We start from the raw sequence: 13,336 nt of genomic DNA, 5'->3' as shown, positions 1-13,336 counted from the left end.
AAAGGTCCTACCAGCAAACCCTATTAGAACAGCCACACTGATTATTTTGGACAGCATTGCCTTCAGAGTCAATAAAATTGCTGACACTCATCCAGGCTAATCAGCAAGACTAGAGGTGAACAGAAACGGTTCCTGAGATTTCAAGCTCTAATTTAGCTAAGCACTTAAATAAATATCTGTAAGCCTTATTAAAGTCAACAGGCTTTAGGTATTAATAAGGTAACATTATTAAGCCTGTGTTTAATAGTCCTGCGTAATCACAGCTTTGCTACTACTTAAAAATTCACACAGCTGTTTAGAATTTGTCCTCAGGTAAAACACTTCTTCACAGTTTTTATCATCTGTGTTTTGGGGACTGCTCAGAGCCCACCCAGTCAGAACAGGCTCCAGTCAGATCTCTGTTAGACTGCTGGGAATGCAAAGTGCCTTTCCTGAACTTCCAGATCTCCTCTAGCTACACCAAAGTCAATATCTTACTTTAAAAAATCATTTCAGCTATAATAACAGCACTCTAAAGGATTGCTTGACAGTTTTCATAACTGTGGTTATTAAAGTCTGTGTTAGTACAATTGTACCAGTAATAATTAAATTGTAATACTAATGATTAAAATTGCATCAGCATTTATTTGGTCGTCATGGTAAACTTGTGGGTGGATATTACACATGGATATCACCCTTTTTGCCAAGGCAGGGGTAGATTAATCCTACAGACACGAGTGAGACAGATGAACATATAAACTTATGAAGCAATTGGCTGTGCAGTGAAACCTTATCTTTAGAACACTGTGAAATCATCCCCAAAATAAATGTGGAATGTATCAGCTCAGCTCTAAATGCTTTAATAGAGAAACTCATTAGTGAAAAGCGCTGTCCTGCCTGTGACAGCTTCACTTACCAACCACGTCGAGGTGGTAGGTGTGGTTGATGGATCCATACTGGTTCTCCACGATGCACGTGTAGTTCCCTTTGTCCGACGGCACCACGCTCTCCATGATGAGACTCCAGTGCTGGTTACGGACCTGGGGATGGAGCCACAGACATTGGCATCTTCTCAGCACAGTTTCAGCCTCTCCCCTTCCAAAAGAAGTGCTCCCTGAATGATTAACCTGGTGTAATCCACAGCTGAAAGCCTCTTCTGTGCTCGTTTGACACTGAAATGATTGATGTGTGGCTGCAGCAGTGAAAGCTTTCACACCTTCTGCTCTGAATTCACCTGCTCTGAGCCCTGCAGATGTCAGGGCACACTCAGCCCTCCCAGGCTGACCACGATGGCACCAATTAGCAGCAATTCTCTAACTGGACTTCACCTTTCAATCCACACTGAAGTGAATGCACACCCTCAGGATATTCCCCATCTGTCTCCAAACAGCCACCTGGTAATAACCACCCATCAGCACCACAGGATGGATGTGATCCCCTAACATCCACGTCTCCATCCTTCCCTAAAAGCTCAATTACACAGCTCATGGGTTAGAGAAACTGATTCCTCCCCCACACCTCCTGCTGCTCTGGGGTACCACAAGAAAGAAATGAATCACAGAATCCAGAATCACACTGCCTCACGAAAAATGCCTGAAGAAAATCCTCATGGAGACAGAGCATAAGGATATACATTTATCTCACAGAATCCCTCTCAGACAGAAGTTATTAAAGGTACTGATTCTGTTCCCATTTGAACTCCAAAGGAGTGCTGGCATTGGTCTCACAGAAAATAGGATCCAGCCCAGTACTGGAAGGATACAGAGCCATCCGGTACATACATCTATTTCCTGCATCATAAATTGGCTCCCAAAATGACCTTTTGCTGGCTATGGACTAATTCCTTGTTTTAGCATTACATTTTTGACAAAGTGCTCAGAAAGCTTAACATTCTGTAGCTGTAACGTACAATTCTTCAACTGCAAAGTACATATTTCAGCAAATGGAATAGAACACAATCTGGTACAGTCATTTTAATCAGCCAAATGGAAAGCAGTAATTCAGTGCAGTACACCAGAAAAATTTATGGACCATTCAGTGACACTTCCAGTAAGCACACATTCTTAAAACATCATTACAACTGTAGCTATGAAATCCTGCATCGTGCCTGACTCTTTTGTAGGTCCTTATCCAGCAGGAAAAGCTGCACAGAGCCACATCCTAGAGCCAAGAGCACTTGCTGGAGGTAAAAATGCCTTCAGTTCAAAGCTTGGAAGAGAAGTTCTCTCTATAAGGAGCTCCTGGCTTTCCTAGCTCCCCCAGTAGTAATTATCACAATAGGTGGATATTACTGTTATTGCTCAGTCGTGGACTAATAATGTTAGCTAATGATTGGCCAGTTGGGCTTTGAAAAGCAAAGAAAGTGTGGACAAGACTCCAGCAGCAGGTGAAGAGCATGGATGCTAAATTAATGTCAGAGAAATGTGTGATGTGGCCTCAAAATCTCCAGCCAAAATTAAAGCTCCTCTCCTCAGCCTCTCGTGTTGATGGTCAAACAATTAAATTGATTTCATCAAAATGATATCTTGATTTTTCCTCACAGTGTGAGGAGCTGAAGAGTAAATTTATAGAACTAGAAAGGGTTATTTTAACATCACATTGTTCTGCTAAGTAACTTTGAAAATCCAAAGGAAGGGAAGGATCACTGTCATAAATTGTTGGTAAATAACAAATACAACAGCTAAATACTTTGAATATTTTACTTCTTTGTAAGTTACTTTGAAGGACACTTGGTCAAAGTGACCTGAACTTATTGCCATTACAAGTTAAAGCACCCTTCTCAGAATCAGAGAAAGAGTTTTTAACCAATCTGACTGCAAAACAGGAAGAACAGATCAGAGTTCCACAAAAGTTAAAACAAAATAAAAATTGTAAACAAGCTGCAAGTAATTAATGTGATAGGAAAACACAATAAATTGTTTATGTTCAATAAGAAAACATAACTAACTTCCAGCCACAAGTGGATACACTGGATGGCAATATTAAAAAGTATTTGTGCAATTTCCCTTCTTGTAACTCCAATGGACAGAGATAATATCTTTATAACAAAACAACAGCTTAAGCCACTTCAGTTTAAGCTAAACAACTGTTGTAGAGGCCCAAAGCACTTATGACACATTGTCACACAACTGGATTTATCTCAGGGACCTGGATGCAAGGGGATTCAGCTTGTTGAATTAGAGCTTTCTGGATATAAGTGCAGCACTGCAAAATCCAGAAAAACTCTCCCCTTGCTGGGGCTGAGCAGCCTCTTCTCTCACTGAAGATTTCCAAATTCAGTATTTCATTCTGAGACATGCAACACTCCAGGCACATCTCTGCATCACCCAGCTTGAAACACAGGCTTTGGTAATGAGGTCTTTAAATGAAATGCCACATCCCTTAGCCCAGGCTTTTTCCTGACTAGTTATTGACACTTCTGGCAATTTACTGATATGTTTTTTCAGAAATCTTCCCCATCAAATTTTTAACCAATTCTTCCAAACAATCTCTCTGAAAGATTAAATAATTTTTATACTGAATTATCAGTATCATATGCATACAAACTGCACCCTTAAGATATAGCTTGGAGTTGGGAAACAAACTGGAATCAAAACACCAAGAAATATTGGTCAGAGAACCAGGAATGGGTAGAGAATTTTTCATAGAAACTTTCTGCTTTTGGAGTATCACATAAAGAATAAAGAATACCACATAAAGAATAGTGGACAGTGCTGTTAATCTTAAAATGTGTGTTGTCATTGAACAGATAATGTCATGAAAAGCAGTCAATTAAATAAAAATGGGCCCATTTAAAATTAATTTCAAATGAAGGAAGGATTTGAAACCAAAATACAACTCCTCAGCACAGTTCAGACATACAGTGGCATTGCTCAGGCAAAGAGAACAAGTGCAGAACATCCCTGCAAAAGCCACGGAGTTGTGCAGTTGTTCCTACAATCAGAACTTCCCTTACTCTGTATTTACTTGGCTGAATTGAAATGTATATAAGGTGACTGCAGGAGTGAAGCTTATCCAAATGCAGAGGTGAAAACACACACGTGTTAATACTTAAACAGTAACAGTTGATAGAGGTGCATTTGCTTTCTGGGAGGTGTACAGGAAAGAAAAGTCTCCTGTGGTCTCAGGGAGGATTTAGATTATTAACTCAAAGAAAACATCAAATGCCTCTAAAGGCACAAACAAGACCTACCATCACTTCAAAAAATCAGAGTAAAAAGGGTTTAGATATTCAATCACTGATACCATTCTCCTGATTTTAAGGAGGTTGGGTATATCTTGAGAGATCACAAAAGGATCGATTTTGAAATCCACCACCCAGAATTAGTCACGGTGCAGGAATTCCACCCTGGAAGCTATCTTGGCCAGAACATACACCCTCCTGCTAGCCTGCCTGAGTGCAAATTGACTCAAGACATTCCCCGGTCCCAGGGACAAAGTGCTACAGGCCACTATCTGATTCTGATAAAAACAATACACCAAGGGATTTCTTAGCTCTGAGCAGGAAAGAGGTGGCTGAAGGATTTACAGGGAAGCTTCCCATTTTCCTTTCCTTCCCTTTGTCCCTCAAGTCTCCAAGGGATGACTGTCTCTCCTCAGATATGGCCAGGTTTGGTTCCAGCTATTCTACCAAAAGTATTGTGAATATCTCCTGCAAAAATGCCTTACAGAGAGCAACACCCAGATTCAGGACAAGCTAATGTGCAAGATTTATCATGAGTTGATGTGATACCTGGTTGAACACAGACCAACACTGGTAGACTCAGCCCTTCCTGAGAATTCAAGAATTCCTTCATTAAAGTTTCTTTTGGTATAGTGGTGTGAAAAAAATACAATTCTCTCTTAATTCTAGTATAATTTTGCATGACTTTATCCTGCTTCTCTGAGAAGATGAGGACACAGGTTTCAAAAGCTCTGGAGTCCTCACTCTTTAATACCCATTCACTTGGGAGCAAGCTTTCATCTCAAAAGATGATTACTCAACATGACAGAATATAGAATATACCTGGATTTGGTTGATTTGACAACGGCTGTGTCCCCTCTTTTTTTCCTTTAGACTAAAGAGATATAAGAAGTTATGATTTAGAACTAGAGGTATGGACTTCACTTATCCAGCTGACTTCTTATCCACTTGGTTTCTTCCCAGAGTACATACATACCTAGGAAATTGCATGCATTTAACACACATGACCAAAAATTGAATTTGCGGCACTTAATGGGCACAAGTCTAAATGATCTCACACAGTTCCTTCACACAGACAGGCAGTGCCAGCATGGAGCTCCACACAAGGTGATTTACCCTGCCAAAGATCCCCTCCCAAACCAGACACCAGGTATCTCCATCCTGCCTCTCTAGACACACATTTTCCTTCATGGTCTTCAGGAGTGATATCTTCATTTCCCCTTCATCAGATGCAAAGTGTTCAAATAACAGCCTGGTTAGTACCAGAACTGTTACTATTATTTTCCAAGACAGGATTAGTTTGGTTGGGTTTTTATTTTTCTTTAATTGGCACTTTTTTTGTTTTTAAAAAAGCACTGAGAAGGGCAAAAATCACTGAATTGGAGCCAATTCATTAACACTCCACAGCGTTATGAAAGGCAGAAGGTGTTGCCAGGTGTACACTCATAAGCAACAGTAATTTATGGTGTAAGCAAACATAGATGGAAAAGTCTACTTAGATAATTAGTGCTCATGCGGGGAGACTTTCTGGGCTCTGCTCTCTGCTAACACAAATGTTGGAAAAATTGACACTTTCTACAGTAAATCCAGCTAGGGAGGAAAGGAGACTGAGGTTGTCCTCCTCTGCACTGGAAAACAGATTTTTTTGCACTGAGCAGGACCTGAACCAACAGCTCACAAAGCAAAGGCTCTATCAAAGCAGCTCCCCAAAAAACGCTGCAGCCGTGGGGGCAAGGCAGTGGGGCAGGAAAGGGGGGACAGCCTCAGCTCTCAGAATTGAGCTCACCACTGAGAAAATCACTCTAATTGTGTCTAATGACCTCTGCAAAGTGCTGGGAGAAGCTCAGAAGTTCTGAGCTCGAGCTGACTGCCTCGGAAACTTCTCCTCTTTAGGGAGGAGCTGCCGAGGTGTTGGGGATGTGAGGAAGCTGCTGAGAGAAGACCCCCAGAGGTGAAGGGAACTCAGAAATGGTAATGCTTGAACAGCAATTTGCCATCAAAGTCACGCATTCCCAATTCCTTGTGAGGAGCAGGATCAGATGACCGGATCCTGACTTCTGACCTGACCTAGGCAGATAGCAGGAGGTTAAAGGTCTGTGCACTCACACACAGAGCAAGCTGGCCTCCCTAAAACTCTCTCTTAATCAGTAACCACCAATTCAGAATAAGACATCTAATCTGAAGCTGTTTAAAATTCAAACAAACCCTTCTAAGTAATGGCTGTTACTTTCCCTCAAATCCTTCTTCCCATTTCAGTTTCACAGGCCATAAACTCTACAGAAAATAATAACTTTTGACTTCCAAGCCTTCCTTTATTAAACTGCCTTACACTCACCAAAGCGGATGGTCATGTTTTTAACAATGCAGCCAAAAATGAATAGAGCAAAACAGTCTTAATCTGCTTTGCAAAGTCAGTCTTTAGTTTTCCAAATACGTCTCTATAAATAATCCTTAGCTGCACCGCTAGGCTAGAAGCTTGAATTTCAGAAAAAAAAATAAATATAGAATTAGTGCTCGGTAACCGCCAAAGAAACCACCCACCTTCCCCAGAAGAAAACAACTACCTCGTTTTGCTTCCACCTTTGATCCAAGGCCATTAAAAGATTTTCTGTTGACTTCAGCAAGTTTTTGGTTTTGGTTCTTTTGAGGGGGAGGAGGGCTGGCTTTGGGGTTTGGTTTTTTTTCACAGCTTTGGTCAAGGAAAGAAATTACAAAATGCCATCGTGAGCCCTTACCTTGTAGCCTCCAATGCGATGCTCCTGCTTGAACTCCTTCCCATTTTTCAGCCACCTCATGGTTGGTGTTGGGTTTCCCATGGCTGGGCAGCGGAACTTGACGGTGTTGGCGGCCGGCACGGCGTGGAGCCTCTTCTCCATCTTGTCCGTGTGTGTCCAGTAAGGAGCTCCTGTTCCAAAGGGACACAGCCAGACGTGTCAGTATTATAAACTCCCACTCCAGCCCCTTCCACAGGGGTAAAGCACCACATATACTCGCTTTAAGCACAGTTGAGAGCACACGACTGGAAATTGTACCCTGCAAGTGTCAGCCAGGGGTTTGCAAATGGCTCAGTCTGCTGCTCTGAGTGTTAAATTTGTGACAAAATTCCAATAATTAATCACAGACAACCTTTGTTTTGCGTACGTCAACTAAAACGGAGGGACAGAGTTTTCATCAGACCTCAAGTCGAGTTACTGTGAGGATTCAAACTTAGAATTTTTAGGCCTCAGCTGTGAAAGCAGACAGACCAAGGCAGAGGACTCTTGGAAGCATCAGCCTTCCCCTGTGCCTTTCTGTGAGAAGGGGACAAACACACCTACCTGTGTGACAGCACACTAAAACCTACAGTATGTGACACCAAGGTGAACTGTGCTGGTACTCATAGAAACTACTGCAAGGGATTTACAAATGGAACATATTTCTGAAATCTTCACCCAAGAGGAGGAAACCAAATGAGAAACATAGGTCAGCAAAAAACATTTGTCATTTTGCAGGGATTTCCCACACCAATGAGCCCGTTGAAGCCCAAATGGTCAGTGACATCCAAAAACATGGCATAAAATGAGTGTCTTTCTCATCCCACTTTTTCTGAGGTGATAACTCTTCCCAGACCCTGACATGGCTCTCCTGGCTCTCACTCACTCCTTGCCATGTCCTGGCCCAGCCTGTGCCCACACAAACATAATGAGAAGGACATTTGCCATGTACCAGTAGAAAAAACACAGCAGCACAAAATATACAACTACCCATATGTTTTTGCCCTCCAAAAAGCAAATTTGGATAGATAGATAGATCCAAAGAAAAGGTTATCCCAGGCTCTGGATCCATGCACCACTTCATCTACATTTCTCAAGATCTTTATGGCATCACTTCAGTCGTCTCACTATCGTGGGTTTTTTTTCCCCAAAGTTAAAGATTCAAGATCTGATTAATAGTAGGAAACATTAATTTCTTTTACAATGGAGTTTTCCTGAAGCAAATCAGATTAGTGTGGAATTTTTAGGACTAGAGGGGTCCAAAAAAATAACTCCATTTCTCTGAGCCCTGTTTCATTTCCTTCATTAGCAGGCCAACACTCCACTATAAATAAACTCTTCCGTTCCTCAAATATTTATAGCAGTTCTTACAATCAGTGCAAACTCAGAAATCCTGCTACCCCCCTCTCTAAATAAAAATACAGCTGGACAGAAAATACAGGAATAAATCCTTAAACAAAGTCTCTCTCAGTAGAAAGAAAACATTCTAAAAGCAAGTCCTATAATGATGCTATGAACGGTAAGTGTTTGGGGCTTTTTTTTTTTGCCCGAAGTGGCAATTAGTGTTAAAATTAATGAAGTAGAAAAGCAAAGCAAATTTGTGCATGTAATCAAAATTGAAAATCAAGTAACTATTGAAAATTAAACTGCAACACCAAGAAATTGTTACGCAGACCAAAGTGAATTAGGGATGCAAGGAAAATCACTGTTAACATTATTTGCTAAAAGCAGGATCACATTAAAACAACAGAAGACTTTAAACAAAGCCAACCAGAGGAATTAACTACTACACGCAAAGGCCAAATTACATTACAAGTACACCAGGCAAAGGCAGAATTACATGCTGGGGCTGAGGGATTAAAAAGCTATTTTCTCTGGACTGCTAAAAAGTCTTCCACAAGGCAACACAAGGCGACCACAACTGAGCCCTACTCACAGCTGCCCAGAAAGGCAAAGCAAACTGGGGCAGGTCAGAGAAAATCACCCATCCAGAGCAGTTCCATCAGCATCCCAGACAGAGCAGTGCTTCCTTTAGCCTCCCAAAACCATCCTCTGGTTTTCTTGTGAGTGACTACCCTTTCCATCAGCAATCTGCTCCTGGAAAAGCTCCAACAAAACAAATGCACAGGGAGGGAAACCTCTGACAGAGATGGGTGCAGAAAAGAGGTCAGGAACATGCAGACAGGAATGAAGAGAAGAGGACTGGCTTTGTACCACAAAGGGGAAAGTGAACAGCCCAGGAAAGGGGGGGAAAGTCTGTTTGGAGAGCTTCCCCCTCAGCATAACCTGCAATGCTCCTGAATTACAGGTCAGCTTGGAGAAATACAGGCAGACATCACATATGGAAAACACCATCTGAAAATGCTTCAGGAAATCCCACGTTTTTCACTTATTGCCAGCTCCTCAGCATGTTTAAGGGAAAAAGGCAGCAACATCCACAAGCCAACCCACCTGCCCTCAATTTGTGCTTCCATCCAGTGATTGATCTGATTAACACACAGCACTTTTGCTTTATAGATCAAATCATTGTAATCCAAACTGCTTCTGTTTGTCTTGATAGGAAAAGCACGGAGCTGCACTAACACCAGTAATGAACTTTACAGTAATGAGCAGACACTGCCAGGTGCTGAGTGCTCTCACAGCCCATGTCCATCACATCCCATCACTGCTGCCAGGACAGGTGGAATTGGGTGGCAGCTCTGCTAAAAGTTCACAGCAACCACAGGGCAGACTCCAGCATGAAGCAGTAATGAGCAGCAGGGGAACGGGTGGGAATTCCTGATTGCTTTTAGAGTTCTCATTAGTGAAGAAAATATCCTGCTGACCCACACTGCACTCCACTGCAAAGACATTACATCTAATCAGCCAAATCTCCTGCTTGTGAAATTGAAATTAGGAAGCCCAGGGGACCACTTCACTTCAGGACTCTTCAGTTTTTATTTGGACTTATCTAATACAAAGAAATACAAAAGTAGTCAACTCCAAGCCTGCCTGACAAGCACCTCAAGCAGGCAATAGAGTGCCTGAAGTGACCACATCGAACCCCTCCAAGGTTTTCAGTACTATTGTATTTGACCTTTAATTAAAAAACACTTCTAGGCAACATCCAATTTTTGCTGCTCCCCTGAGTGGGTTTCCACTCTACAGGATTTGATGAATTTGAACCTTGTTTCATCCTTTCTGAAACTCTTCAAGGCATGAAAGGAACAGCATGTGGATTACATTTAGATACTTTTTGTTCTTGGTGCCAATTTACCATTGCTTGGCCCAGAAGAAATTGTTTAAAGGGCAAGATAAGGAAAAAAAAAGTCATAGAGCTTCCAGTTGCCTGACCAGAATCCAAGACAGAGCAGCAGTGTCTTGAGGGCTACCCAGCGGTCTACAGAATAAATTAGTTGGTGGATTTGATTGCAAGCACAACAGCTGCTGCCTCACCAGCATCAGGTCAGGATTATAGAAATCCCCAAAATTAGGGCTACATCACAAAATCAAGATGAGGACAAGGCAATAAGTGGCAGCAATGTCTTTGCCACTCTTCCATCATCAGAATGAACTGCTGATGATCTGCCCCAAAGTTTGTAAAAGCAAGTCCTTGGAGATGACCCTCCAGAACCAAGCTAAAGGTACATCTTTAGGGTAACAAAGGGGAAAACTCGAGTTGCCAACAAAGCCATTTTGTGGAGAGAGAGGACTGTTTTTCAGTGGAACCAATCCTGCACCTTCCCCACCAGCACTAATCCCTCCAACAAAAGCTGGAAGCAATAAAAAGCTATTCAGGATGCAGTCTGGAACAAATCTACCACAGCGTTTTTTCAGACAGTTAAAATATCTGTCAAGCTAAAAGGACACCAAACGCAGAGTGAAATCTGCTCTGCATGCCTCTTTCTGACAAATACACACAGGGCCAGTGGTCAGATGCACATGTGGACACAGCAGTGCCCACCTCTGCCATGGATGAGCTGCTCTTCACAGCTACAGCCACAGCCTCCCCTGACTTCAAGAGAAATTCTATTTTCTGGGCAGTCTTGAAAATTACACTAGATTTCCTCAACAGCCTCTCCACCTGCATTTGTAAACCTTGGCCTCTGAAATATGTATTTGTGACAGAGGCAAAGAAAATAAAACGGCTTAAAAGAATACTTAGCAGCGTAAATGAAACAGCTCTAAAAGGTTTGTTTTAGTTTTAAGTATGCAGGAATGAGAATGCCAAGGTTCAGCTTCCTGTTGAAGGCACTACAGCCATTTCCTGCCTCATCTCATCATAATTAACATGCCAAGACAGCTGGACTTTATCAGAATTGTTTCATCAAAAAGCAACAACCTTTGAAGACTATGGCCTTTTGTTTCCATCAGTAAAGGCATAACCAGGCCAATTTCCATTGCTTATCCTTAATGATCACAGCTGTAATTTGTATGTAAATTATCAGTAAAATCGTTAGAGATCTGCAAAGCTCAAACCATGATTCAGGAAACATTTAAAAGACTTCTGTACAAGAGCAGCAGCCAGGGACTCTTGTGAGGTCGTGGACTTCCCCAGGCTCCACATCCCACGGGCAGGAGGCAAAGGACATTTGGCCATTGAGTACCACTGCCTGCCCCACAGCACACACAGGGAAGGCACAGCTCCTCCTTCACTCTTCCATCTGCCTTGTAGCACAGTGATTCCATAAAATGTGGCCTGTTGGATGTGATATAAAATTGGGAATAGGAAGAGAAGGCTTACAAGGCACAGGATCCCGCCCCTCATTTTCACAATCCCCTTTCAGCAGCCTTGTATTAATCCGGAGGAGGTCCTATGATGCAACCTTTCATTGAACACAGATTATTTTGGAGGGACATGGTGCCACAACCCGTTGGTCACTGTCCTGCTTCCAGCTCAGACCCCTGGAGGCTGTGCTGCTCCCTCAGCAGACAGTGGGCACCTTTGAAAGAGCAATCCAACATGGATTTGCTTGTGGAACACTCTGCTCAGGCCCAAATCTGGATTCTTGCACTTTCCTCCCTTCCATCTCCATGGCTGAGCTCTCCCTGCCATCCGAGATGTTCAAACATTTGTGCTCGAGAGGCATCTTTCCCTTGGAGCAGGGAAAGTGTGTCTGGCCCTGAGCAGCACTGTCACAGCCCTGTCCCAGCAGATGGACACTGTCAAGGCCCTTTCACCAGCTCCCCAATCAAGATTGATTAACAGCAGCTTAAAATGATAGCTCATTTTACAAGAATATCATTAGCACAACCACTGGGTACTGCTGCCTGTTGCTGGCAGGGCAGGAATCCTTCTGAGGCCATTACAGGGCACAGCTGCCTTGAGATCAGCTCCTTCACTTTTTCCAAAAGCCACTTGTGCTCACCATGGATCACCAAAGCCACCACTGCAGATCGGAACTGCCACCGAAAATATTGCAAGCCCTTTTCTGACCAACACCAAGAAAGCTTTAAGGAACGGCAAACACCAGAAATGTTTCCTAAACGGAATTTCTAACCATGGCTCCATTTCAGGGCAGCGCTCACATTGGTGGGTTTTGCCTAGACAAGTTCTTTTAAAAGCAGTGTCCCTTTTCCAAACTCTCCAATTATCTTTGCCACCGCATTCCTCGGCCAGGGCAGCCTCCAGCTGCCTGATCTCAGCCCCTTGCAGAGGCACCTGCACATCAGCCCGGGTTAATCACACCAACAGATGGCAGGGGCCAAACAGGCAGCTAGCAACTTATATCATTTTAAATAGCATCTAATGTTTCACAGCCTCAGAGCAGGGGCAGCCGCACGCGAAAGGCACCAACCGGGGGAGCCGAAATCAGGCTTTATCACCTGAGCAAGTGTTCCAAGCTGCAGTGCAGCTGCCAATTCCTAATCGGGCTGAGCAGCAAACACACTCCCTGCCACTGTGGGTGCAACCACTGACACCTCCCCTGAAGGATTTCTGTGCTCTCTGTGTTATTGACTTTGCCAAGCAGCAGCAATAGTGAGCCACCAGCCACCGAGGGGGTTTTGCAACACTGCACAGTGGCAGGAGGAAGCAATATGAATTTTACACACTTTTTTTTTCTTAGAGAGTGCTCTATTTAGAGCTTATTAATAGCTTTCCAAATTCTCCAAAGGGGACGAAGTTTAACGCATTCAGATAGGTTTAAGACTTTTTTAGCCCATTTTCATCATGCATAAGTAACATAAAATGTGGGTTTAGCGCTGAATTGCTTTCTTTGCGACAAATCTTAAGGTCGTTTGCAGATAAAAAGAACCTCATTGTCTCCAAATTCTTCTGCTGAGATTAGGGATTGAAGGATTTTCTTCAATACAACTTAATTTTTTTTTTTAACATTTCCATACCACCTTTTAACAAAGTGAGCTGGATTTTGTTTCTTCTGTTAGATTTCAGCTCAGGTTCAGGAAAAGTTAATTCATCTGTGAGAGTCTAAACCAGACA

At 42.7% G+C, this 13,336-nt stretch overlaps 1 protein-coding gene across 8 annotated transcripts in view; it reads right to left on the bottom strand.

The window, feature by feature from the left end:
* The window catches only part of FGFR2 (fibroblast growth factor receptor 2), a 78,964-nt gene that overhangs the window by 44,556 nt on the left and 21,072 nt on the right, over nt 1-13,336 (bottom strand). For all 8 annotated transcript variants that reach the window (XM_085064690.1, XM_085064691.1, XM_085064688.1 and 5 more), the window contains 2 exons: nt 6,898-7,067; nt 896-1,019 (listed from right to left, as the gene is read on the bottom strand). In XM_085064690.1, the coding sequence (XP_084920816.1) occupies nt 896-1,019; nt 6,898-7,067 (294 nt within the window). The remainder of the gene's footprint in view (nt 1-895; nt 1,020-6,897; nt 7,068-13,336) is intronic.

This window comes from Lichenostomus cassidix, chromosome 6 (assembly GCF_008360975.1).
Source record: "Lichenostomus cassidix isolate B80296 chromosome 6, HeHo_3.0, whole genome shotgun sequence".
NCBI lineage: Eukaryota > Metazoa > Chordata > Aves > Passeriformes > Meliphagidae > Lichenostomus > Lichenostomus cassidix.
This window is presented reverse-complemented; position numbering and strand designations above follow the sequence as displayed.